The sequence below is a fragment of the Fistularia commersonii genome, chromosome 3 (genome assembly GCF_037954325.1).
Source record: "Fistularia commersonii isolate RoL2024-O1a breed Wild chromosome 3, RoL_Fcom_v1.0, whole genome shotgun sequence".
NCBI lineage: Eukaryota > Metazoa > Chordata > Actinopteri > Syngnathiformes > Fistulariidae > Fistularia > Fistularia commersonii.
The window spans coordinates 27128176-27154579 of record NC_141286.1 but is presented as its reverse complement, the minus strand read 5'-3'; the positions used below and the strand labels follow the sequence as shown (position 1 = coordinate 27154579).

The following is a 26404-nucleotide window of genomic DNA, read 5'->3' as shown; positions in this document are numbered from 1 at the left end:
GGTGAATATTCGCTGCATGCCGGGGCGAGATGATACCTGGCACAGAGTCTGAGGGAGCTGGGGGGCCGTGAGTGAGCAGTAACAATCCCTGTAATCACCTCCAACCGCCACTTCTAAACTGAGTGTTGGCCACTCCCAGATAAAATAGGTTCTCCAGTATAAATAAATTGATGGCTGCTGGCCGTGCCGTTACGTGTGCCGTTTCACTGGAGGTCAGCGATAAACATCTCTGACATTCAGAGGCTGAGCCTCACTGAAAAGGTCTTCACCTGTTCAACCTGCTGCCATGACACACAGTGTGCTATCTCTAGTTCATGTTCCGGCGTCCTCGTCAGACCTTCCACTACGTCGGTCGCCCAGTGTCCATGAGTTCATGACCCTTAGAAGGCGACGCCTCGATCTGAAGATGAAGAGTGTGGCGCCGTGCAGAGATGGCTCACCAGACGCCGCTCCGATAGGAACGCCTTCTCTTTGCATCCCAGCATACGGTTGCCTGGAGACAAAGAGGCAGGACGAGCGTCGCAGCAACTGTCCAACTGAACCAGAGCGTCATCGTGGAGACCTCCAGCATCAGTGATAGCGGTGACTGAAGGCCGGCAGAGAAAGAACAAGGAAACGTCCCTGGAAACGCCCTGAGATGAAGATTCTGAACCACACCTTCTACCTGCTGGTTGAAACAATTACGACCCCCAGGTTTAGTTTTGCTGTTCCAATGTTTCATGAAACCCTGAATGCAATGAGTTAATCAAAGGGCCGGCATGGCTCGGGGCTCAGAGCACTGGTCCTCGGATCTAAACGTCCCTGGTTGGATTACCGGCTCCACCAGCCTGTCCCGGTGTTGTTGACCGGGACGCCGAACCCCCGGCTCCCCCCCCCGGAGCCGCTCGGCAGCCGCCTTCTGTTCGGGCTCATCCATTGACAGCTCCGTGCAGCGGTAGAACTCTGCCGATGTTGTGCTCTGTGTAGAACTGAATGTGAAAGAAAAGGTCTTTCCTTCTCAAAAAAACATTTAGGACTAAGGACTCTAAAATTTCAGTCAGTAACTAACCACGTGGTGCAGGTTTCATTGACTCATGTCATTGACCCCCGCCTCTGCACCCGTTCTGTGGTTTCCTACCAGAAAGAATAACGTCCAGGAAACGACCAGCCGTTGCAAAGAGGAGCAGCAGAGTGAAGGGGAAGAGTTAAGAGCGAAGCCGCTCGTCCTGCATCAGAGGACAGGGGCTGTTTGGCTGCACAAAGAGCAGCTGATAGCAAAGGTACATCGATGGCTGCCCGGTGCCCCCCCCCCAAGCTCCCAGCCCCCACCAGCTCCGACCTCTAACCTCTCAATCCAATCCACAAAAGATGTGGGCCTCTCCTGGTGCCCGCCACTGTTTCTGTGCATCCATACACCGGCCCCCTCCCCATAGACCAAAGCCCATCATCCTGCACGCCGCCAGAGCTCCTCCCACTCCATCCCGAACCCCAGCCGGCCCCCCAAATCTCCACGCTAAGCCTTCTTCCAAGACCTAATTAAAGAGACACCCATTAAAACACAACAGATGCTGAAAATTAAGGGATTATTTAAATGATCTCGGTCACGGCTCGGCTAAGATTAGAGTCCGGCAGGACAGAAAAGAAAGGAGTGGGTGGTGGACACCACCCCACCCACAGACAAACCAGGGCCTGAAAAAGCAGCTTTGATGGTGTTTGTCTTTGCAGCGTCCGCTTTGTGGAAACTGTCTCCTTTAAGACAAGGAGCGTCCCTCCCGGCAGAGCCTGGCAGACAGTAAACGGGGCAAAAACTTCTGAGTCCTACAAAACCAGGCCGGAGAAAAACTACCTCCTCGTTCAGGCGCCTAAAAGACCGCCTGGATCAGAGCTCCACTGCTACACCTGTGCTTCTTCTGAAGTGCTGAAATTCTGCAACCCCCCCCACCAGACCCCAGGGGCCGAGCCACCCTGACAAACACTAAGGGGGCCGAGGGTAGGGAGGGCTCTCCGACTCTTTAGGTCTTCCTCTCTCGGGGTAGCTGACAGGGTTCAGGACAAACTCTTAACAGACCGTAAAGTTGCGGCGGTTTCCACGGGTGGTTCTTGAATGTGAAACACGAGACCAGAGTTCCCTCAGACTGAGAAAACACAGACAGTCTGCAGACATGGAGTCTCCCGTTATTAGGGACGTTGCGGAACGGCGTTCGTTTCGGGCCGGCTTTCCTTCCCCAAAGAACCTCCGTCTGAAGAGAAGAAACTAGCACAGCGGGAGAGTCGACACCATCTGCCCGGGTTCGGACCTGCGTGCCTGGGTTTTCTCTCCTCCGACACGGCCGGGTTCTCCCTGCCGCCCTGAGAAAGTCGATGCCCGAAGCAGGCGGTCACTTTGGCCATCTTCACTCGGAGCCGCTCTGAGTGCTTTTTAATTCCAAAGTCATCCCTCATGGAGAAACAAACTCCAACGCCGGTCACCTGGCTGCAGCGGTGAAGAGCCCGGCCTCGCGCCGCTTGCCGGCGGCCACACGTCTAATTAATATCACAAATACCTCGGCGTGCGGGCGATGTTTTGGAATTCAAATGAGACGGCGACGCGGCCGCTGCTCATATCCACATGAATTATGGGCCATCTTTTATTCCGCTGCGTGCACAAAAGGTAAAGCCCTCGCGTGCTTTGTCCCTGTCTCGTCGTTTCTGGGCGATGGAGGACATGAAATATTTGAAAACATTCAGACATCTGGGGCACAATAACGTGGATATTTAAATGGAAATGGCGTTGCATTCTTCCCCGTCATGTCTCCGCCTCTTGTTTTGTGCATCCAGGAATGAGCGCGGCCCGCAGACAGCGGAGGCTCTGAGTAACAACCTGGACAGAAATTCAGCATCATAATTCTCCTCGGTCCAACACCCATTACTTCCCCCTCATTAGAGGACAACTGCTGGGCTGGAGGCCTGTCTGAGGAGGCCAGGATGGATCTCTCCGAAGCCGGCTCTCCTTTGTGCTGCTCTCTCTTGGTTATTTTGAGGGAACAAGATAAGTTGGTTCAGTGTCGGACCTGCTGATGAAGATGGGTTTGGTTTTTTTTTTGTTCTTCAAGTGCAACATAGACGCTGACGGTGCGTCTGAGCTGATCTGGTTCTGAGCCGGGGGGCCGATGGCCCCACATCTGGCACTCCCATGGGACAAAGAGACAAAGATGCCGGGTGTGACGCCCCCAACCTCCACGGTGTCCCACAGATCCCTGAAAGTAGGCTTCTCAAATGGCTGGAACCAAGACGTAAATCTCACACACAGAGGGGGAGGTCCACCCAGGTCCCCACTGGCATTTCTCAGCCTCTTTCCCGGTTACCTCCGGCAGACTTCGGTTTTCAGTCCAGAAACAAGAAAAAGGTTTTCTAAGGTGACCGAAATATTCCATGTACATCGATGAGCAAACGAAAGACGAGAGCTCCGTCTGAAGACGCCCCCCCACCCTGGAGGTGCTGAAGAGGGGAACGTGCAGGATGTCTTTTTTTTCTTTTATCAAGAATGAATGGTTCACCTGCTCCAGCCAAGACCATTTGTGTCTATTTACCCATTTCGTATTTAAAATATCTGCATAAAGCCCACGCTATTTTTCCCGTTTGCACCCGAGGGACTGGCTACTTCTTGGAGAAGTCATCGGCCTGCGGTAGCTGTTGCTTCAGAAGCTTTTGAAGAACTCTGCTCTTCTCCGACAGAGGCAGATCCCACATTTTAGCAAAGTGACGGGACCTGCTGCCAATGAAAAACCCGGGGTTTTCGCCGTCTCACAACCAATCGGCTGTCAAACCAGGAGAATCGGAGTTCTGCTCTGCTTTCCCGCCCCGTGGACTTGGTCCTCCACATTACCACCAGATGACCGGTGTGATCTGAGCGTCAGCTAATTAAGATCACATTTCACGCAGGCTTTGGGGCTTCGCCGTCTGGAAGATCCCAAGAAGCTACCGTGCTGCCGACCGGGGGGGCAGCGCTGCTTCCGCCGAGGTCGGAGAGCTGGGCAGAGGGAACAACGGCGAGAAGATGGGTGGGGAAGGATGTGGAGCGCGGGATCCAACGAGGGCTGTAGGACTGGAGTTCACCATGGACACGCCATCAGTGTCTTGATCCCCGTCAGAAGGACACAAAATCGCAGGCACTGAGGAACCGTGTCAACACGGAGGCACTGCCAAACTAAAGTCCACCTCAAAGAGGACAGAGACAAGGGGACCTCCTCCTATCGTACAGGAAATGATCAATCAATAAATCAATCTGGTCCTGAATGGAGAGCCAGGAAAGCAGCAGGCTTGCTGTCGGAAAGCTTCAAAGAGACGCCTCCACGGTGGAGCTCAGTGTTTTAGATGGAAGCGGATCCATCTGCCCAGGAGATCCTGAGAGGACGGGTCCTTACAGGGACGGCATTCACAACCAGGCTGCACCGCCACAGCTCACATTCTGAGCACACCAGGGGGCAACGGGGGGCTACGGGGGGCTACGGGGGGGCAACAGGAGCGTGTGGATCAAACAGGTCATCAGGAAGAAGTTCTCTGGTTGGTGTGAGCAGGTGGTTCCTCCCCCAGAAGCCATCCTGGGTCCTCCTTGGGAAGGACAATTTGACATGAGGACTGACTTCTTCACACCTGAGATCTTTGGAAGACGACACACCTGCATGCACGACTGACACACACAAAAATGAGTTTCCCTCTTCCTCGCATACGAGCACATACACGCGCGCACACACACACAATCAGTCACACCCCTCCCTGCTCCATCAGCCCAACTGACAGCAGTAATGAGTTTCTTCTCGTGGGAGCCAACTGGCACACACTCAAGGGGATTTTTCAGCCTGAATTGCAGCCATTAATCACAATCCGGGCAACACAGTGCCATCAAACGTGTGTGTGTGTGTGTGTGTGTGTGTGTGTGTGTGTGTGTGTGTGTGTGTGTGTGTGTGTGTGTGTGTGTGTCAGGCAGAGACAGAGAATTGGACTAGGACGCAGCAAAGGAGGAGGGACCTACAGATTATGTCAGCGTGGGCTGGCCAGAGAAGCGCTGGAGAACCTGGCCAGACAAAGGCGCCTCGTCGCTGCACTGAACTGCTTCATCAACAGAAGCTCTTCATTTGCTTTCGCACCTTATCGGAGACAGATCTGGTCCACGCCGAGCAGAGCTGAGGAGGAGGGCGGGAAGTAAAAGCCCGATGCTCGATTCTGTAAATATGACGTTCTACCATCAATCCCGGTTAATAAGATGGACGGGCTGCAGCTCTTCCTGAGCCTTCGGACGGGAACACATTCAACGCACAAAGACGCACACCTCCAGCGGTCTGACGGGAGGGCGTTCATGAGGAGTACAGGGTCTCCGCCACCCTTGGTCCTGACGTGGGCATCATCTCAACACCTCCTGCAGACAGCTGGAAACTACAAGTCTGACTCCAATTATTGTCTTCCCCCACCCCCGCCCCCTCCATTCAGGGCGCCAGCTGACCGCCGTCCCCGGGGACGACCCGCCCCTCGCCGAGCCCGGGAACCCGGCACCCCCTCCGCTCGCGATTGGTTAATCCCGATGAATTCATGCTAATATGCAGCCAGCGGCCCCCCTTCCCCCCCCGGCCTCTTTGTGAGAGGATGTGTCGCTCTCCGCCACGCCTCCTGCGCAGAGCCTGGGTCACGGCGGTGCACGAGGAAAAACAAGCACAGAGGTAGAGGAGGCAGGGAGGCGAGCTCAGACCCTGTCATAACCACTTAGTGTTACAAGACAGGGGCTGATAAATGAAAGTCCTTTGTCTCTGCCTGCGGTGAATGTGCAGACAAAGGCCGAGGAGAACCAGGAGGACCGGGAGGCCGCTGCCACGGCGGAGTATCGCCTCCATCAGATAATGAAATACCAGATGCAGGACTGGAGCACACAAAGACCGGTCTCGGATTTACATACACTGAGAGACGAACGCCGGCAGCCGGAGGTTGGCCTTCCACGATATTTGCCTCTGTGATGTTTGACCCATCAAAGCCCAGCCCTTTTCCAGCCTCATGTGTTCACCTCTCAGATCACCACAGATTTAAACCTCACGGTTTCACCTTCTGACCAAAGGAGAATCGAGCCAGAGCTCCTCAGAGTCCAAACAAAGCCGCGGAGAAACAATCGCCCAGGACCAGGAATGCACGCATGATGGCGTCGGGATACGTGTCCACCACGTGTCTGAGATCCTCAGAAAATCCATCCGAACGTTAGACCAGGTGACACAACGGCCTCTCTTTGTCTTCTCATGGCCCACTCAAACTGAGCTCTGAGTTGATCAACCACACACACACACACACACAAACACACACACACACACACACATACTCCCCCGTGGTTCAGAGTGGTCCTCCTTGGATGCAAACGTCTCTGGTTGGCTTCCCAGGTGTTGTTGAGCAGCCGCATTCTGCTCAGGCTCATCCATGACAGCTTCAATGCGGTGGTAGAACTTTGATGATGTTGTGTTCTGTGTAGAACTGAATGTGACCATTAAGTTCTTCTTCTCAGTCTTGTAGAACCTTGACATCTCCAGCTAGAGGAGGAAGAACCATGTTCTGGATGGAAGAACCTTCAGAGACCCACTATGAGGAGACACCTAAATACCTTGAAGCTCTGGACCAGACTGATCTCACACTGGAATAACCCTGCCCAAGTCTTCTGACATGGATCCATCTTCAGGGTGAAGATGCAGATTCCTCTCCCAGAGATCATTCAAAGCGTCCTTCCTGAGCGTGAGGAAGACCAACCAGCATTTAGGAGAGTTATCTTCACCTGGCTCAGCAGCCAAAGACACCAGATCACAGCAGCCATGAATCAACCAGGAATCCATGCAGACAAAGCAAAACCAAGAGAACCTGTTCAACAACAATGGAGGTTTGAAACCAACTAGAACTTCAGGCCACCGACCAGAAACATGGTCATCTCGAGTTCTTCCTAAGTACTGACTCTGCGTGGACATGGTGCGTTGCCTGTAGTTGTCTTCATGGGAGGAAGACCTCCATCCACTGTCAGATTGAAAAACGTATCTCAGCTCGTCCATCTGGCCAACAGCCGGCAAAGCCTCTAAAACCATCCGCCTCTCACAACGGCCACCATAGCAAGAGGACCCGGCCTGACTCCACCTCCAGGGAAGAACCGGAGATGGTTTCCAACAAACATGGACTGGAGATTAAACTCCCCATGGCTACCAGATATTCATTTTTAATGAAGTTCTACGAGAAGGGTCAGAGCAGGATGTTCTTCCGTGGAGACTGAGGCCGTTAGATGGACAATCCCCCCCCGCTGCACCACCAGCCGTGGCTGATGTGCAGCTCCTTCAGCCGACGGTTCATCAGAACCCGTCGCTTCAGACGCTCCTTTGTGCCCACAAACATCAGATTGGAGAACATACAACTCTGACCAGCCAGAGGAGCATCCTCATTACCTCTTCATTACCTCGACCATTCCACAACTCACCCATTCACCACCTCACCCATTCTTCACCTGGTCCATTTACAACCTCACTCATTCACCACCTGGTCCATTCACCACCTCACCCATTCACATGTCAGGCCCTAACTCTGCTGTCTTTCTTATCCCTGTTGGTCCCAGCCTGCACACATCCTGCCTATTTCGATTTGTTAATTTTATTCTTGTCGTTCCTATTTCACTCTCTTTATATCGTTGTTTAGTTCTGATGGGGAATTTTTCCCCCTTACTGTTTCTATTTTGATGTCCATTCTTATGCTTGATGTTGTTGCTGTTCTCCCTGCTGTCTATTTATTCGAGGATGTCTTTGCTTACTTCTGTCTTCTAACTGTCTCTCCATTTATATCTTTATTCATATTTATTTTTGATCAATAAAGTTTATCTTAATTCAGGAGGTATTACAGTATTTCTTGGACTTTTCTGGAGGTTGGTGTTGTTAGTGCCACTAACTTGCAGACCGTGGATGTTCTTGTTCTTTGGGATCTTATAAGTCCCTGACCAGGAGCTGCACTGATGTGCAGGTGCACTCTTCTGCACCTGCACATCAGTGCACGTACTTCAGGACAAGCACAGGTACTGTGTATGTGTGTGTGTGTGTGTGTTCGTGTGTGTGAGGGGCCACTTCCATGTGCAGGGTCAGGGGAGCGTTCCTCAGCTCGTTCCATGCAAAGGCATGTTCCTTCATGCTAGGCCAGCTCGCCACTGTTGCTTAGCATCCGGCGGCCGATCGAAAGGCTGCCCTTGAGACAAAGCAGCCGGGGTCAGCTGGTCGCGGCAAAGCGTCGCAATGGAATGTTCCTTCCTGGTCCGAGGTCCAGCCTTCGGAGCCGAGGGGCCCAGAGGTTGTCGGAGACCATCCACACGTGACCCACTTGTATCTCCCGCTGGCCGCTTTGCTGCCCGTTTCAAGCTAAACGCCGGGATAAGACATTCCTGCCGTCCTGTCACAGCTAAGCCTGGCATGTGTGGAAAACAATGAGCTTCCGGGTGGAGATCCATGTCAGATCATGTCCCTCAACACCTCCAAAGCAATCAAACCTCTGCAGAAGCCATTTGTCTTTAGTTTGTCGTCCACGTTTTACCTGGCGGGAACGGTTGTAGATGTTTTGTCGACATGTAAGATAGCTTAATGGTTGACACTAGTATGCTGCCGTTGCTTATTATGGGATATGTCCCTGGCAAGTAGAGATGCAGTCAATCAAAAGGCGACTTTGCTGCACTGCGTGCGGTGAAAAGGGACCCGTCCTCTAAAGCGATACGTTCTCTCTCTCAAACGTCACAACCAGGATGTCGTGTGGAACCCGAATCCTGCATCGTGTGCCAGCAGACGGCCTTTCTAATTGGTTTCTATGGAACCTGCTTCACGCCGGGCTCACAAACGGGCCCGACAGCTGTTTCACTCTGGGCCTGGTGTCCCCGTCTGACAGCTGTATCGGAGGAAAAACACGCCGCTTTCAATTAAATATTTAGCAAACGTCTACGATGACTGAGGGGCGACCCGTCCGGCTGCAGGTTATTTTGAAGGCTCTTCCATCAGCAGCAAACATCAGCTGATGAACAGCTCCCCTGTGAATGAATGAATAATCAACTAAATGCTCACATGAATAATTAATAACAATTATTAACACAAAGAGCCCAGTTCTTGGAACACGTGTGGAACCACTGCACACACGTGCTAATTAGCAGCATTAGCTGTCATGCCAACCTGGGAATGAGGTGTCAAAGGAAGCGACGCCACCATCCTGTAAATAAAAGGCTCGGTGTTCCATAAAAGCCGTCTGCAGAAAAACGCATGTGGATGAGAGGCAAAACGAAGGTGTGTGTTGTTCGGGGAAACGTGGCGTTTGCAAGGACAGAAAGGACTCACAGTGAAATTAAACCTTTTTCAGTGCGTGAAAGCAGTGGCCGTTGGAATGGGGCGGCCAACAGGTTCCGGGTCTGAGGGTTCTGATTCTGTGGGGTCTGGATCCGTTGAGTCTGGGTCTGTGGTTTCTGGGTCTGCGGGTTCTGGGTCTACAGCGTCTGGGTCTTTGGGGTCTGAGGGTTCTGATTCTGTGGGGTCTGTATCCGTTGAGTCTGGGTCTGCGGGTTCTGGGTCTACAGTGTCTGGATCTTTGGGGTCTGCAGGTTCTGGGTCTTTGGGGTTTGCGGAGCCAGGCTGCAGTCACTAAATGCTGCTACCACACGTTTTACTTTGGGATGTGAAACAAGTGGAGGCAGCCCTTTGGCCTCAGGACTGATGCCTCCATCTTATCTTCAGAGCAGAGTCAAAGAATCCCAGCAGTAACAGTCGAGAGAGCGTTGATGCTGCCATGAACTCTCCCTCCGCCGGGGAGCTTTAACAGAAGCCGAGCTCCAGGAGGACAAACAGTCCCTGCTGGGCTCGGGCCGTGAGACGTTGCTCCTGAAGCGATGGCAGGTCTGGACCACCTTCTTCCACCTCCAAAGCCAAGGTCGCTGTTGTCGCCCCGGGGCCAGCGGACGGGGGGAGGGGTCCCCGCCGCACCAGGAGCAGGAGGCAGTGTGCCGGAGGAGGGGGAGCTGGGGGTGGGGAAGGGGGAGTGGCCTTCTACCCTGGTGCACACAAAAAGGTCACCGCTTCCCAGATAACCCCCTCCGTCGCCCGGCTCCATGACCTCTGACTCCTCCATTTCTAAGTCATTGCCAAAACAGAGGGAGAAGAAGCGGGGGGCTGACGGGGGCGACGCCGGGGGGGAGACACCTCCGCCCGACAAAAGGGGGCCTCCGCCTCCACCAGCTGAGCTGTCAGGAGAAAAGACCTCCGGAGCCACTGCAGGCCGGACGCCTCCACGTCCTCCACCCGTTCCCATATGGCCGTTCCCATCCGCCCGTTCCCGTCCGCCCGTTCTCGTCCGCCCGTTCTCATCCGCCCGTTCTCGAGGCCATATATTTCATAGCCATGAACAGACACTGCTGTTTGGCCGCTTCCCATCAGCCTCAGACGTGTCCTCGTCCCAACTTTAACGGGAGTTGTTCCTGGGAAACGGCTCTGACCCTGGAGAGGCTTTCACGGCCCCTTCTGCCTATGAAGGCTCTGCTAAACGGCGGCGGCCACGGCATCCCAGCCACACCTGAGATGAAGAGGAGATCTCGTACGTCCCTCTAGGCCAGGACCCTGAACCTGGACCGCAAGGCCCCGAGGGCTTTGGAACCACACCCTGGATTACCTTTCTGAAAAGGATTCCTCTGAAGGTCTAGATTTGAACCGCAGACCACGACAAAGACCAACCCAGCCCATCTGAGTCCAGGCGCCGCGCTGCAGCTCGTAAAGACTCCTGCAGCCAGCGGCTGTGACCCGTCCGACCCCCGAGGCCTGGCCCTGCCCTCCCCGCTGCCCCTCACCTCTGAGACTCAAGACCTCCTCCCCGGAGCCCTCGGAGAAAGCCCGAGGAATCCGAGGCCCCCTTTTCATCGGTTTGTCTGAGGATAGTGAGGGTGGTCTGGAGACATTAGGAGACCAACAGAGACTTCATTAACACACACACACACACACACACACACACACACACACACACACACACACACGCTGCAGACAATGAAGTCCTAGCATTGAACTTGAATTTCAACGAGGACCAGAGCTGGTCCCAAACGATCCAGGCCTTGCTTCACGTTCTAAAATGATCAACATTAAAAAAAGATTCTACTTTTACTTATTCAAGCGAAACCTAACGGCTTCAAATCCCTTCACGCCTGAGACAGAAGGGGTTTCTGTGGACTCTTCAGCCCACGGCCGTTCATGTGGTCACTCCACCTGAAGGACAAAGTCATGCCTCCTCAGAGGTGAGAGGCTGGAGACTGCAGCCCAAGCCCAATAAGGTTTCCAGACCTTTCCACGTCCATGTCGTGATATTTGGCTGCTCTTCTTCTGGAGTGGCGTCCGGAACCATGTCCGGTGCCGTCTGACGGCTGGAGGGAGCAACCAAAGCTAAAGAAGACCCTCAAATGAAGAAGAGAAATATAGTCCAGTGGCTTCGATGGGATTCTACCACAGGAACGTGGAAGTGGACGAAGGGGAAGCCCGGCAGATCCACGGAAAGAAGCCAGTTCGGCCCTCGGGCTTTTGAGGCAGAGGAGACTCGGTGCGTACAGACGACATCCGAGCGCCATCCGGCGTCTACTTGAGAAAACCACCCTCCGTCGGCCGTGCCGGCTGCTGGTTCCTGACATGGAGCTCCAGGACCTGCTGTCTTTGGACCCTTTGGAGAAGCGAGTCGGGCTGAACCTGTTTTCTCTCAAAAAGCAATGGGAATGAAACGAGGAGATAAACGCCGTCCAAGCTGGGATGGGCAACAGGTTTGGACCAGGTCTTCGTCCATCGCTCCGAGACATCAGGGAATCAACATCCCTCTGGGATTCCCCGTTGGCTCCGGGTCAATCACAGGGTGTCGTCGCTCAGGAGGTCAGAGCGGTCGTCTTTGGATCAAAGCATTTCTGGTTGGATTCCTGAGCTCCTCCCAGCCTGTCCAAGTGCTGTTGAGGGAATCTGCTCACAACTTGTGCTCTAATCAAGTTGTGGAGAGCCTTTGGGGAAAAACCGGAGGAGCGAGGGATCCAAATGTTCCACATAAGTTGGAGGGAGCAGCATCAGGAAGAAAGAAAAGGTGCATCTTCTGGACACACTGGTCCCGCAGAGCCTGGCCTTCACACTGATAATGACGTCTACCAGAGAAGGTTAGGTTAGAGGGTTGGAGCAGGATGATCTGAGATGCAGCGTTACAACGAAAATTGTCAAGGCATCTTCGGGGCTGAGGCTCAGTGATGTTCACTGGGCTTCGGGTGCCAGGACGGACCTTCTAGGCCTGCAGGTTCACTGTGGAGCGCAGCTACACTGGAGGTCAGTACAGGATTCACCCTAATCAGCCTGGCCTCCTCAGAGAAGGGTTTTTTCAGCCTTTCTGAAGCTGTGTGGACTGATGCTCCAGGTCTTCCACCTGGAGGGAGCTTCTCATTCTCACCTCTGCACCTCGTGAGACGTGGTAAAACAAAAACTTCTCCTTTGTGAAATGGGTCGCACCTGAAACGGATCCTGGAAGGTTCACGGCACGTCTCCGGCACGGCGAGGGGTCTTCGAGAATCTGAAACCTCCAAACCGGCTGATATTTTACCAGGCTGCGGCCAGCGCCCCCACTCTGCTGGACGGCACCTTTCTGAGCGTTTCTGCAGGAAGCAACCTTGATTTGGACGGGATTAGAGGAACACTCCTATTCGTCATGTTTAAATGTCAAAACAAGCTTATGTGGCATTAGCTTGGCTAATCTGTGTGACAGAGATGAAATGCTTCATGGTGAGCAGGCAGAGAAGAGCAGGGGCGGGGGGGCAGGGCGGGGGGGCAGGGGGCGGGGCTTGGCTCAAAGAACAAAGGGAGCTACAAGGAGAGTCGGGATGGCGCTTCAGCATTCGCCCAGGCAGGAGGCCATGAAGGAGGGGGGGCCGGAAGGTCGGAGGGTAATGGAGAGCCACCGTTGACCCTCCGAATGCACGCACACACACACACACACACACACACACACACACACGCGCGCGCGCACACACACACGCACACTCACACGCACACAGTCTCACATAAAAAACACATGAGCCTCCCATAAATCCCGGCTCGGTCCGAGGTGCCGCTGCCGCTCCGTGTGCTGGAACGTCCCGCTTGTGTTGGACCTCACGGCCCTGAGGAACCTTCAGAGGGTCGGTGTAAACCGAGAAGATCTTCTCACGGCCGGGTTCTACGTCATTAGTCCCGTTCTGAGGTGGGCGAGGCCACAAATGAATATTACACGGGGCGCAAAGGCATCACCCGTTTGCCGTTCTGTGGACTTTCCTCTACCCGCTGTGTTTGCGGGCGTCGTACTGACAACCCTCGGGTGGAGCGCAGTCCCACTGCGACGATGCCAATTTGGGATTTGGGGGAAAAAAACAAATCATTTCCTGACAAAGCTTCAACTCTTTGCAATTATTTCCAGACAAACTGACAAAAGGAAGTCATTTCAATTGATCCTAAAAGCTATTTCTGTAACAGGAGGGCTTTGTGAGGTTGCCTGGTGACGCTGGTGTGCGGCGGGGGAGGGGCGCCGGCGCCGCCACTGTCCACTGTACCCCGCCTGTCATTCATCCAATTGATGAAAAGCTTCCTGAACCCAAGCTAATGAGGAGGTCCCAGAAAGTGAGTGCGGGGGGGTGGGGGGCAGATTGTGAAAATGACCATCAAAGAGATAACATTTAGCCGGGACAAAAAAGCCAGTTTCCTGGGCCGGCCGCTGATTTAGAGGGTCGACGGGGAGTCCGTGCTCCACCAGCCCCCGACAGGGAGCTCACACAGACGCTTGTCAAGCAAATAAAAAGTCAAATTTATGGTGGGAGGTGTAGTGGAGAGAAGGACAGACGGTTTGTCCGGCGGGGGGGCTGTAAAGAGGCTCCGGCAATCACAGCCTCTGCGTCACATCGGTCCACGCCGGAGCTCTGCTCCAAGACCTCGGGAGAGGTCACACAGAGAGCATCGAAGCTCTTTGCTCTCCTGGCTTTAAAGGAGCACGTTCTGACCTGAACGCAACCATCAGACATCCACATGGAGGACCACGGCTGGACCAAAGGCCGCGGGCCTTTGAAACCGTGCTCTGCTCTGCGCTCCGGAACGCCCCAGTTACTTTTTCTCAAGACGTGACGCAGTCATCCAAGGACCGGACCGAATCTGGTGGAAGTCAGCTGGTTCGCGTCGACTCGGAGCTGAGATCACCAGATGAAATCTCAGCTGGGACCGACGCAGCAGAAGAGAGGCCTCGGAGATCTGCAAGGACCTCTAGATGAACGTGAGACTACAGAAGGTTTCCTCATGACCTGCTGGCCAGCCCTGAAGCAATAAGGGTAGAGGAACATGTAGGAAGATTGCTAACCCGAGCAGACGCGGCAGAGGACAACGTCCACCGGTCTCATGTCCCCTCATCATCACCTATCCACGTTCCATCGCGGCTTGCAGCCTCCAAAGGGAGGATCGGGAAGCAGCGCATCTGACAGGCCGACAGGTACCGTTTGGACACTTTCTTCTTGTCTTTGAAGAACTGGAGCTACACCATCTGACCAGCAATGTGCCAGATGAAGAAGTGAAGGGGGACATTTGAGTCCACTGACTGGACAGGATCGAGTCCTTTCTGCTAGTGCAGAGGTGTCAAACACACGGCCCGCAAGGAGGTTCGATCAGGCCCGCAGGATAATTTGAAAGTGAAAAAATGCATTAAAGACAAGGATTTAATTCTTTTAATTAAATGCAATTCAAGAATTTTCCGCATCACTGAGACGGACCAATCAGCAGACGTATCAATACGCCATCTGCTGCTTGTTATGACGTTGTTTCTACCCTGTTCTCTACCTCCTTGCTACTCCCTCATTAGCCAAAATGTCGTTATCAAAAAAGAGAAAAGTAGATAAAGAGTGTAGAATTTTCAAAGAAAAATGGACTACGTCCTATCTATTTACGGAGGCGCACGGGAAACCTTTGTGCTCGGTGTGTTTGCAACAAGTTTCTGTATTTAATGAATATAATATACGGCGCCGCTACAAGACTCATCGCAACGGAAAATATGACAGCTTGCAAAGAGACTGAGAAGAGATAAGATCAACCAATCACTGGCAGGTCTGAGGTAACAGCGTCCACTTTTACCCATAACAGAGAAATCAGCGACGCAGCGGTAAAAGACAGCGAGCTAATTGCTAGTGAAAATGTGCAATTTAATGTTAGCCAGCAGCTTCACTACAAATGAGTATGATGGAATTCTACTGTTCATGCAACTCCATACATTTTCAGTATGTATTGTATGTGTTTGCATGTTTACATGTATGAAGTTTACACATTTACAGGACAGGTGAATACTTTCTTCCTTACACATTTAATAGCACTCTCTTTAGTTTGTAAGGTGTAGGCAGGGATTCAATTTAGATTTTATATGTGCATGCGTAAATGGTTTAAAAATCCCTTTATAAGTCTCATTTAATCTTAAAGTGCATGGCTATATTTTTCAATACCAATTACCTGTTAAAGTTTTGTGCCTTTGTACGATCAGTGGAATCAGTTGCAATGCAAACATGTGAATGATAAAAGTAAATTACTTGTTTGTCTAAGGAAATATGAGGTGTTTCATGAAATGTTTTGTAAAAGCATTTTTCATTAAATTCCAAGATTTTCCTAATGTCCATGTACTTCTTTACACCAAAATAGAGGAAAGACATGATATTTTGGTTATTTATTGCTATCGTTTGCTATCGTTTTAAAGGTCCGACCCACTCGACATCGACCCTGGCCGTATGTGGCCGCCATGAGAAATGAGTTCGACACCCCTGTGCTCGTGTAATTCTCATTATTATTACATTTTACCTGCAGCACAGGTGAGAACCGCCACTGGAGTGGCATGTGTTTACTTTGGAGCTGCGTCGAGTTTTTCTTCCTTCGGCGAGTGAAAGGTTCAAGTTAACCTTCCAACCCTCAGAGTGGAAGAGCAGCATCGAGCACGACAGCACAGCGACCCGGCGTCAGTGTCCGGCTTCGGCACAGTCGGAGCTGAGCCTTCAAGAAGCCCTGAACGTCACTCATTATCTCACGAGTCAGCTTGAAGAGCTTAGCCACACTTATTCAATGGAGTAACCGCAGGCAGATAATTATCTCGGAAAAGAGGCAGGCAAAGCAAAGCTCACAGATACTCAGGGAACAGCCTCGGTCGACATCGACATGCAGAAACTACCTCCTTGGTTTCATGGCGGAGCGGCTGCCGGGATGTCCGAGCTGCTGCTCCGATCTGAGCTCTGGTGAGAAGGAGCCTCTAAAAAGTCCCTCAAATGCAGACTCATATCACAGTATCCAATGTCTCCACAGACTGGGAAAGCCCGAAGACTGGGCCTGGGCGGAGGTCAGATCTAGGCAATTCTTCATTACATTGATATTCATCAGGGAACCAATAAAAACAAATCAGGGTTTATTCTTCAGACGAGGGATCTCCTAATTCTGCCAAACTACCATCTCCAGCAAACAGAAGGACCTCGGATGATCCAGTCTCGAGAAAATGCAGAGGGCTCGCGGTTGTTAAATGTCTCAATCTGAACGATCTCAATGCCTAAAGACCGAATTAGAGTAACTTGTGCCATCAAAGGAGATACCAGTTGGTCCAACATGCCTGAGCAGGACAACCAGAACACACAAACACCAAAACACCATGTATGAGTTCTACAAATGTCATTTGTAATGTACGTAGCTCTGCAGAAAGTGAAAACAGACACGCACTTCTTCCAGCCCACAATGAAGCTGTGCGACGACATGAACATGTGAGGTGGAAAAGATATTTCCCGGGCTAGGACTGTTTCCTGGCAGGATTTCAGGGTCTCCAGCAAGGAGCTCGGTCAGGGGAGGAGGATCGGGCTACTTACTGGCTGCCTGAATGCGGGCCTTCCGGCTGACCACCAGCCCAAAGGAGTTGTGCGCCACGCACTCGTAATCCGCCTCGTCGGACGAGTTGTCGGATTTGGTCTTCAGGAAGTGATGGATTAGCAGAGAGCCATTGCTGAAGGTGGTGTGATGGAGGTCCTGAGTTAGAAGCAAGCCGTTGCGCCTCCACTGTGTGGTGATGGGGGGGAATCCATCCACCTGGCAGTGAAGCATCAGAGGCTGCTCCTGCACCGCTACGATGTCACTGGGCTCCAGGGTGAAGGTGAGCTCGGCCTCAATCGTCACACCTGAGGAGGAACCGGCAAAGATGACCTTTGATGAAGAAGAGCTCAGAACCTTCCTCAGTTCCCACACTCACATTCAAGGAGGCAGAACCGCGGGAGACTTCATAGTTGATTTCAAACATCCACAATATGAACGGAACAATCTCTTGGCATCTTCAGGAGGAAGAAGATGCACTTCAAACATCAAACATTTTGCCCCAAAGACAATCGTCACTGTAGTACAGGTACTACACTTAAGGCTTACAAGTACTACCCTAGCTTTGTAGGACTACCTGTGAAGTTCTGTAATACTATCCTAGAAGCTGAGTTGAACTACGACTTGAAGTTTGGACCAGTAGCAGTTAAGATCATACTTTAATGATCCCCATCAGGGAAATTCTTTTGTCACAGCAGAGCAACAATAACAAAAAATATGAATATAAATATAAATAAAAGACAAAAGGATGAAGACGAGGATAAAATGGATTAAAGAATGAGGACATGATGTGTGTGAATAAGTGAGGGGCTGAGATGGTGAGGGGTGAGATGGTGAGATGATGAGGGGTTGAGATGGTGAGGTTCTTCTGTTCTTCACGTGGAACTCGTAATCAGTGACGATGTCAGCAAACACGGCTTTTCATGATGGCTGGTATCTCCTGAATATCCTGAAACAGATTCATCTGACCAAAGGGCCACAGCTCCACACATCTTCACAACTGAGCTGCTCCGGGGGGCCAACATGTAGCTGGTCTAGGGTGCTTCAGGAGACCCTCAGATGAAAGTTTGTCCACTCCAAGTGAGTCATCAAACAACTGTGGTTGACCCCTGCCGCTCCTTGGGTCTACATCAGACCTGGGTATGAAAGCAGAAGCTCGCTGCAGCGACCTAAATAGTCTTTGTCACATGGACCTCCACACTGAGGTCATCAAGAAGGCTTCTGGTGTAAGCAGGTCCTCATCTGGGGAATGACAAGCCTTGACAGTAGATCCTCCAGGCCACAGACCGGAGGACCTCCAGCATCTACAGATCCAATGCACTCACAGCATGCTTGTACCACACACACACACACACACACACACACACACACACACCTACACAAACAGTATCTAATGTGTTTTTCTAGTTGACCAGCAGTGGAATCATTTTAATCTTCTCCGCATCCATTGCTTCTTCTGACTCCTGAGGAGAAAAGCCAGTCTGCTTGTGGGAACATCTACTCTCCTCTGTGGTAGATGTGATGTTCCATATTAGTGGTCTCAGGACATGGGGGGGGCAATAAATAAAGGATGTAAACAGGCTAACCTGCCTTGGTCCTATAAAAGAGGAGCTATCGTGTTTCAGCTGAAGGTCTAAGCACTACCAGCCTCTGCCCCGGGCCTGGAATCTGCCGGGGGGGCCAAGGGTCAACGCGGAGAACCTCCGGCTTCTCCTCTCAAATTCCTGCCGGAGAACACTTCCCCCGTGGGCTCGAGGGCCTGGGCCACCGACACGACGCTCCGTGAAGACCTCGCGTTTAACATCTAGCGTGAGGAAACATCTCCCCTTCCCGGGGACTCCCTCTCTGCTTGCGGCCCCTTTTCGGCTCAGCCGGCCCGCCGAGCAAAGCGGCCATGAGACCAGAGCGACATCGCCGCTGCCACTTGTGGAAAACAAGGGGGGAGGCGGCCCAGAAACATTTAACCCTTTGCTGCCGTGAGGCCGGCGCCTGCTCCTCCAAGTGATTCCTGGAGCCCGCAGAGCTCCGGCCAGGAGATCCGAGGGAAGCGTGGACCTCCAGAGCTCATCCAGCCGACAATTAACACATCCAGACACCTTCAGAACCTCAGGATGGATGAAGGCTGAAGGTGCTTCAACATCAATTCTAATACTAAATACACAATAAGCTATATACTGTATATACATATAATATATATATATGTGTGTGTGTGAGTGTGTATGTATGTATATATGTATATATATACATATAAATATACATATTTTTTAAATACACAAATGTATAAATTTATACATATACATATATATATGTGTGTGTGTGTCTACATGAGTGAGTGTGTGTATATATATAGATATATATATACAAAATAATACTAGACATATATATGTGTGTGTGTATATATATATATATATATATATACCCAACACATTCAAATACACAAAAGAACCTGAAGAACGGAAAGCGGCTGTCCTGTGGGACGAAGACCGAGCTCCAGGTTTCCGGGCAGAAGCAAGATGAAGACGGAGGTGCAGAGAATGGTCAGGCTTCTTCTCCACAGGTCGGTGCGGCCCGTTGGCAGGAAGGGTTGCTGCTGTCACAGCAGAGTGACAACATCTCAGCAGCTTCCAGGAGACCTCCACCTTCACCCCAGCTCAAGCGGAACAAACGGGTTCGGACAACTGCTCCTCCTGCGGTTTGACTGTGGGTCGGGTGGAATATCCGAGCAGATGATTGTAGGCTGCTCCTCCATCTAGGATCTCCAGTCTCTGTCCCAGGATCACCAGAAGCACATCCAACTGTCGACGCCTCTCGTGAACGTCCTCCGATCTCCGTCTCCACGGCCCGACCCGACCGACGGGAAGATTGTAAGCTCTGCTCATCGGACTCGGGGTCTCCGCGGCCATTTGAACGACAGAGGTCTTCTCAGGAGATCTTCTGAACGGGCCTTTGCCTCAGAGCTTCGGCTCCTCACTCCAGAGGCCGAGCGTTGTTTTGTTTGCTCTTCTCTGCCGATCTCCTCTAAAAGATCATAAGAAGTGCCTCCATCTTGACCGGACCTCCTCCCAGGGCCGGCAGGCACCTGAAACTGCTTCGTACCATTGTTCCGTCTCCAGGAGACGTCCTTCACGCTGAACAAAGGTGGAGGAGGAAACCCGTGGAGGACGGGTTGGTCCTGATGTTCTCCCCCCAGGGGACCCCCCGCGGTCGTCTCATCCGCTCGGAACGACGACCGCTCCGCGTCCCTCGCCGCAACGTCGTCCCCGTTCTCCAGCCGGCTCCAAACCCAAACTCCACCGCGCCTCCGGGCTCGGAGGTCTGCCGACTCACATTGACCGGCGACATCCCCGGAGAAGATCTACTGGCAGAGCGTTGAGCCGCAGGTATGGGATTGTGAGGGATGAGAGAAGAACCCTGTCTCCTCCAGGAGCTTTCATCTGATGGACCTGCAGGAACCTGGACCACCGTCCCGTCGGGCCACAGAAGTCTGGGGGACGTCCGGGTGAAGATCTCAAGGCTCAGGCGGTGGACTAAGGTCTGCTCCTCAGAAGATCCAGGTGATCACCGGCGACAGGCAGGACGGACACACACGCACACACACACACACGCACACACACACACACACACACACACACACACACACACACACACACACACACACACACACACACACACAATCCAGAATCCACGTGGCGTGGAGCTGCACCCCCAGGTCAGGTGCGCGAGAAGACGCGCGGCTTCCGGCTTCGCGGCGGGAGGAAAGTTTGCTGCACGAACACGAGTACGGCGTGCGCGTGTCCGCCGCGTCACCCGTCAGACCCGGGCTGCGGCGACGGGTTCACCGGTGCGCGTGCACGCCGCCGTTGAGACGGTGTCACTTACCGACGAAGGCGTGGAGCAGCATTCCCAGCAGACACGGAGCGGCGGGACGGCGGCCGGAGGAGGCCATCCCAACTTTACTGAGCCACGGCCGCGGCGGAGCAGGAGGAGACGACGGGAGGAGCAGAAGAAGAGGACGCGAGGAGGAGGAGGAGGAGAAGGAGGAGAAGAGCAGCAGCACCAGGAGGACGAGGAGGACGAGGAGGAGGAGGAGATCCGCTCACTTCATGTTCCTCCTCCTGCGCGACGCGCTCCGGCAGCCTTTCGCCATTTTAACCATCGATCAGGAATCTGTCAGCATCCCGCGCTGCCTCCGCGCCCACTCGAACGCGGACTCTCCCACTCCCACTCTCTCCCACTCTCTCACTCTCTCTCACTCTCCCTCTCTGCTTATATCTCGCTCTTCCTCTCTCTCACCTTCTCTCTCCCTCTCGCTCCCAATATCTCCTCTCTCTCTCTCTCTCTCTCTCTCTCTCTCTCTCTCTCTCTCTCGCCCCCCCCCTCACACGGTGGGAACAAAGGGTCTCCTGCAGAAGACAAACCCCTCACACCTTCTGCCGTGGACGGTGGACCTCAGTGGACCTCAGTGGACCTCAGTGGTCCTCAGAGGTCCTCGGAGGTCCTCGGAGGTCGTCGGAGGTCCTCCGAGGTCCTCAGCAGCGTTGTGGAGGCCGGGTCGGGCGGAGAATAAAGGGCTGTTGAACGGGACCGGGCCGTGACCCCACGGCGCCCGCAGGTGCCGCGCGTGGGTTCGTTTCCCCGCGGTTGTCGGTTCGACGACGCCGTGAAGCCACAAATAAACAAGTCACTCAACTTGGAACAAAGACGCGCGGACTGGCGGGGCTCTGGCGCCCCCTACCGGCGGGGAACTGCACCCACTGCTGAACACTCCTTCAGGGGAAGAACACGACGAGGAGGAGAGGATGGGGCGGGGGATGGAGGGGAGGAGGAGAGGATGGAGGGGGGATGGAGAAGGAGGGTGGAGAGGATGGAGGGGAGGAGGAGGAGAGATGGAGAGGGGAGCGAGTGAAGGAGAAAGGATGGAGGGGGGGTGCAGGAAGAGGAGAGGGGGAGGATGGGAGAGGATGGAGAGTGGAGGAGGAGGGGTGATAAGGAAGAGATGGCGGAGGAGCCAGCCGGTTTGTCACATTCCAATCATAGAAGAACCCGGGGCATCAGGACTCCACCAGGAGAAGCATCCTGACAAACAGAAGATGCCTCAGGCCTGGGTGACCTCTGACCCCCCCGGCCATGACCTGGAACCCCTCACCTAAACCCTCAGCAGACCCACATCTGCTCAGCAGGCACACCTAGGGATCTTCATCTCTGCTGGTTTGTGAAGGATGGATTAGACGGAGACTTTAGATAAAGATAAGATGAGATAGTAGATACAAAGAGAGAATATCATAGAAGCTAAGAGATAGAATAGGGAAAAGGGGGTGTGAGTGTTTATTTCTCCTGATCTCATGTCCACCCGTGGGTGCCACCGGTCACAAATCTGTAGTAGCAGAGAAGCAGTGACGTGCAGTCATTGGAGGCATCACGGAAAGAAAAAAAATGTAAAATGAAAAAATAAATTGAATGGTTCTATTTATTTAGTGATTTGTACTATAATGTTATTTTACACCTAACTTAAAAAAAAATCGAATTTAGCGTTTAAATAGGAAGAGGAGACATGCGTTGACACGGCAGCCAGCGGAGCCCACTATGGATTGCACCATATTCCTGTCTCTGTGGATGTCACTATTAAAATTTTCAAACACTTCAAGCACTCATATATAAACTGAATTTCCATACTTTAGCTGATGTGTGTCATTTTTTTCGTCAACAACCGTAACGTGTTTCTCGTGCCGAGCGATCGTAAAGCAGCAGCGAAGACACACTAAGTGAGGCACGCAGTGACGGTGCCTCATGGTAGGGGGCGGCGCTGATCCCAGGGAGCCTTTTTACTACTCGGCTAAAGCAAGGCAATAGCAAGCTGCTGTAAACAGTGAGCAAGTCAAGTGCAGCCATCCAGTCATTTTTTCCTCTTGCTTGGCTTTATTTTCAAAATGGAGGATTACATAGCTAAACTTAAAGAATTTTCTAAACTGGACTTCAAGTTGAAGCAGGAGATAATAAGTAAGGGAAGACCGACGCCGGCGCTAATGGATTTGCTTCAGACTAGGAGACGGAAGGCTTGGTCTTTTCAAACGGAGTGGTTCACACAAAAAGGCTGCTGTGTGGATGTCCAGTAAGAAAGAGCCTTTTCTGCTTTTCCTGCATTCTTTTCTCAACTTCTGACAATGTCTGGAGTCAAAAGGGATATTGTGACCTGAAGAATCTGCAAAGAAGCCTAATCAAACATGAGCGGTCGGCCGCTCACATTCAAAGTCAAATCGCACTAAAAACATTCGGGATGTCCAGGATAGATTTGGCTTTGAATGAACAGCAAAGACTCAACATCAGCATCCACAATGCTAAGCTAAAGGAAAACCGAGAGATTTTGAAAGATCTCATCAATGCCACCTGCTTCCTCGCCAAACAGCAGCTGGCATTTCGTGGAAATGATGAAAGTTCAGGCTCTGCTAATCGTGGCAACTAGGTTGATCTATTGTATGCTTTTGCTGAGAAAAATGACAAGCTAGCAAGACATTTGGAGACATCTACTGTATTTTCTGGCTTATCAAAGAGAATACAGAACGATTTGATCCAAGCAGTCGCTGATGTCATTAGAAATCACATTAAAAAGGAGATCGGTGCAGCCCCATTTGTTGCTGTAGAAGTCGATGAGACCACAGAAGTTACGACCCAAGCTCAGATTTCGGTCGTATCACGGTATGCGACTACATCTGAAGCAGGCTGTGAGGTGAAGGAGGCGTTTTTGGCCTTTGACGATGTGAGTGTGGACAGACGCGCTCCTGCCGTCGCTGAGTATGTCCTGCGAGTGTTGGAGAAGTACAACTGTACCGAAAAGCTTGTGGCTCAGATTTATGATGGGGCCGCTGTAATGGCCTCAGAGCTTAATGGCGTGCAGCTAAAATTAAAGAAAAAGCGCCCGAAGCCATGTTTATGCAGTGTTACGCACACAAGCTGAACTTGGTGCTCTTGCATTCAGCAAAGTGCATGCCCCAATGTCGCACGTTTTTTAAAACAGCTGAGGGACTAGCGTCATTTTTCAGCAAGTGTACAAAGCGCACTCACTTGCTGGATGATGTTGTCAAGCGTCGTTTACCCAGAGGAGCACCTACTAGATGCAGCTCTAACTCTAGGCTGCTGCAGACAATAAGCATGCACCAAAATGATCTGCTCACGTGATTTCATGTTATTATGGAAAATACGAACTGTTGGGATAATGACAGGCTGATGATGGCAGCAGGATACGATCGGTGGCTGTCAAAAGCATCAACATGCTTTCTCCTTATGGCGTATGAGGACAGTTTCAATAGAACTGACACACTTTATAGAGTGCTGCAAAACAAAGTGATGGACATCGAATGTTGTCTTGCACGCGTCCGGGACACATGAGACTTAGGTTTGACAATTTCTGTGACCGATGTGAACAGAAATGCAGTGTACTGGGGCTGACAGAGAGTGGAGACAGACAATCGATTAGATTTGAATTAAAACGAGTGTTCTGTAAGATTTTGGAAAACATTAGCTGTCTTACCTTGGATCGTTGAACTGCGCAAAATTCAGTGAAATGTCACAACATTTTGATGACACGAAACTGCAGAGCCTGTCAGAATATGCCAAATTCTTTGATTTTGTGAAGCTAAAGGGGGATCTCATCAGGTTTGTATAGCTGACAAATGGTGAGGGACAATTGCAAGTCTCCTGGGCAGCTTCTCAACTTTTTGGCCCAAAAGGATCTCATTGAAACTGTTCCTGAGGCGACAAAGTTGCTCCGGCTGGTGGTCACTGTTCCAGCAACAACAGCGTCGGTGGAGCGCTCGTTCTTCGCACTTAAAAGACTCAAAACATGCAGTCGGCACAGGACCGATCAAAGACGACTGTCTTCACTGGCAGTGATTTCTATTCAGACAGAGAGACTTTTAGAACTGAAGAAAGATAAGGACGATTTCTACAAGCAAGTTACCGATGCTTTTCTTCTGAAGGAGCAGCACATGGACTTCATTTATAAGTAAAGGTAAGAGATAATAAGGTTTTTTTTAATGTGCTTTTTCTATTGTTCAGTTTGTATATGTAAAAAATGCCGATATGATATTTTAAACAAAACACGTTAACTGCTGCCAGTAAAATGGTGAATAAGCTACTCCGTAGGGTTCATATGTTTGTAAATCTGACTGATGACGTCAGTGCCTCACCACCGCACGTCACTGCAGGGAAGTATGTTAGACTGGTGCAGGACATGTATGCTAGCTGTGGGACAGTGGTGCGGTGTGCTGTAGGGGTAACAGAGGAGTTCAAGGTGGAGGTGGGAGTCCATCAGGGATCAGCTCTGAGCCCCCTCTTGTTTGCATTGGTGACAGATGAGGTTAGACAGGAATCTCCATGGACCATGATGTTTGCAGATGACATTGTGATCTGTAGTGAGAGCAGACAACAGGTAGAGGAACATCTGGAGAGGTGGAGGTATGCTCTGGAAAGGAGAGGAATGAAAGTTAGATGCAGCAAGACAAAATATATGTGTGTGAATGAGGGGAACTCGGGTGGAACGGTGAGGCTACAGGGAGTGGAGATCAAGAAGCTGGAGGTTTTCAGGTACTTGGGGTCAACAGTCCAGAGCAACGGAGAGTGCGGAAAAGAGGTGAAGAGACGGGTCCAAGCAGGTTGGAATGGGTGGAGAAAAGTGTCGGGGTACTATGTGATAGAAGACTTTCAGCCAGAATAAAAGGAAAGGTGCACAAGACAGTGGTGAGACCAGCGATGATGTTTGGACTAGAAACTGTTACAATGACCAAAAGACAGCAGGCAGAACTAGAGGTTGCAGAGATGAAGATGTTGAGGTTCTCTTTGGGAGTGACCAGGATGGAGAGGATCAGGAATGAGTCTATCAGAGGAACAGCACATGTTAGATGTTTTGGAGAGAAGGTCAGAGAGGCCAGACTGAGATGGTTGGGTCATGGACAGAGGAGGGAGAGAGAATATATTGGTAGACGGATGCTGGAATTGGAGCTGCCAGGCAGGAGGTCTGGAGGAAGACCAAAGAGAAGATTTATGGACGTAGTGAGAGAAGATATGAAGGTAGTTGGTGTGAGAGAGGAGGATAAAGAGAATATGGCTAGATGGAGAAAGTGGATTCACTGTGGCGACACCTGAAGGGAAAAGACCAAAAGAGAAGAAGAAGACTTTTTCACTCTCTCACACACTTTCTATCACTCTCATTTACGCTCACTCACTCTTTCACTCTCTCTTCCGTGCAGGCTGCAGTACCCGTGGCGGCCACCAGGCGTCCCCCGGTACCGGAGTAACGGAAGGTGTTCAGAGATGATAATAATCTTAGGATCTGAAGAGCAGATGAAGATAAAATGAAGATCAGATGAAGAGCAAATGAAGAGCAAATGAAGATCTCGGTCGTACTTTGTGAGTAAAGTAATCCTGAATGGATCCTGAAGGAATGGATCCGTTGAGCCGCAGCAAACACGCCCTCCCTTTATCTTTATGCCCCCCCCCCCTCTCCCCCCCCCCCATGCAGCTCCGCGGGACTGACA

At 51.8% G+C, this 26404-nt stretch overlaps 1 protein-coding gene across 1 annotated transcript in view; it reads right to left on the bottom strand.

The window, feature by feature from the left end:
* igdcc3 (immunoglobulin superfamily, DCC subclass, member 3) overlaps positions 1-20820 on the bottom strand; it is a 44118-nt gene extending 23298 nt beyond the window's left edge. Inside the window, exons 1-2 of the mRNA XM_086144495.1 lie at positions 20754-20820; positions 16877-17182 (exon numbers count right to left, since the gene is read on the bottom strand). Of these exons, the coding sequence (XP_086000621.1) occupies positions 16877-17182; positions 20754-20820 (373 nt within the window). The remainder of the gene's footprint in view (positions 1-16876; positions 17183-20753) is intronic.
* Between the last annotated feature and the right edge of the window lie 5584 nt (positions 20821-26404).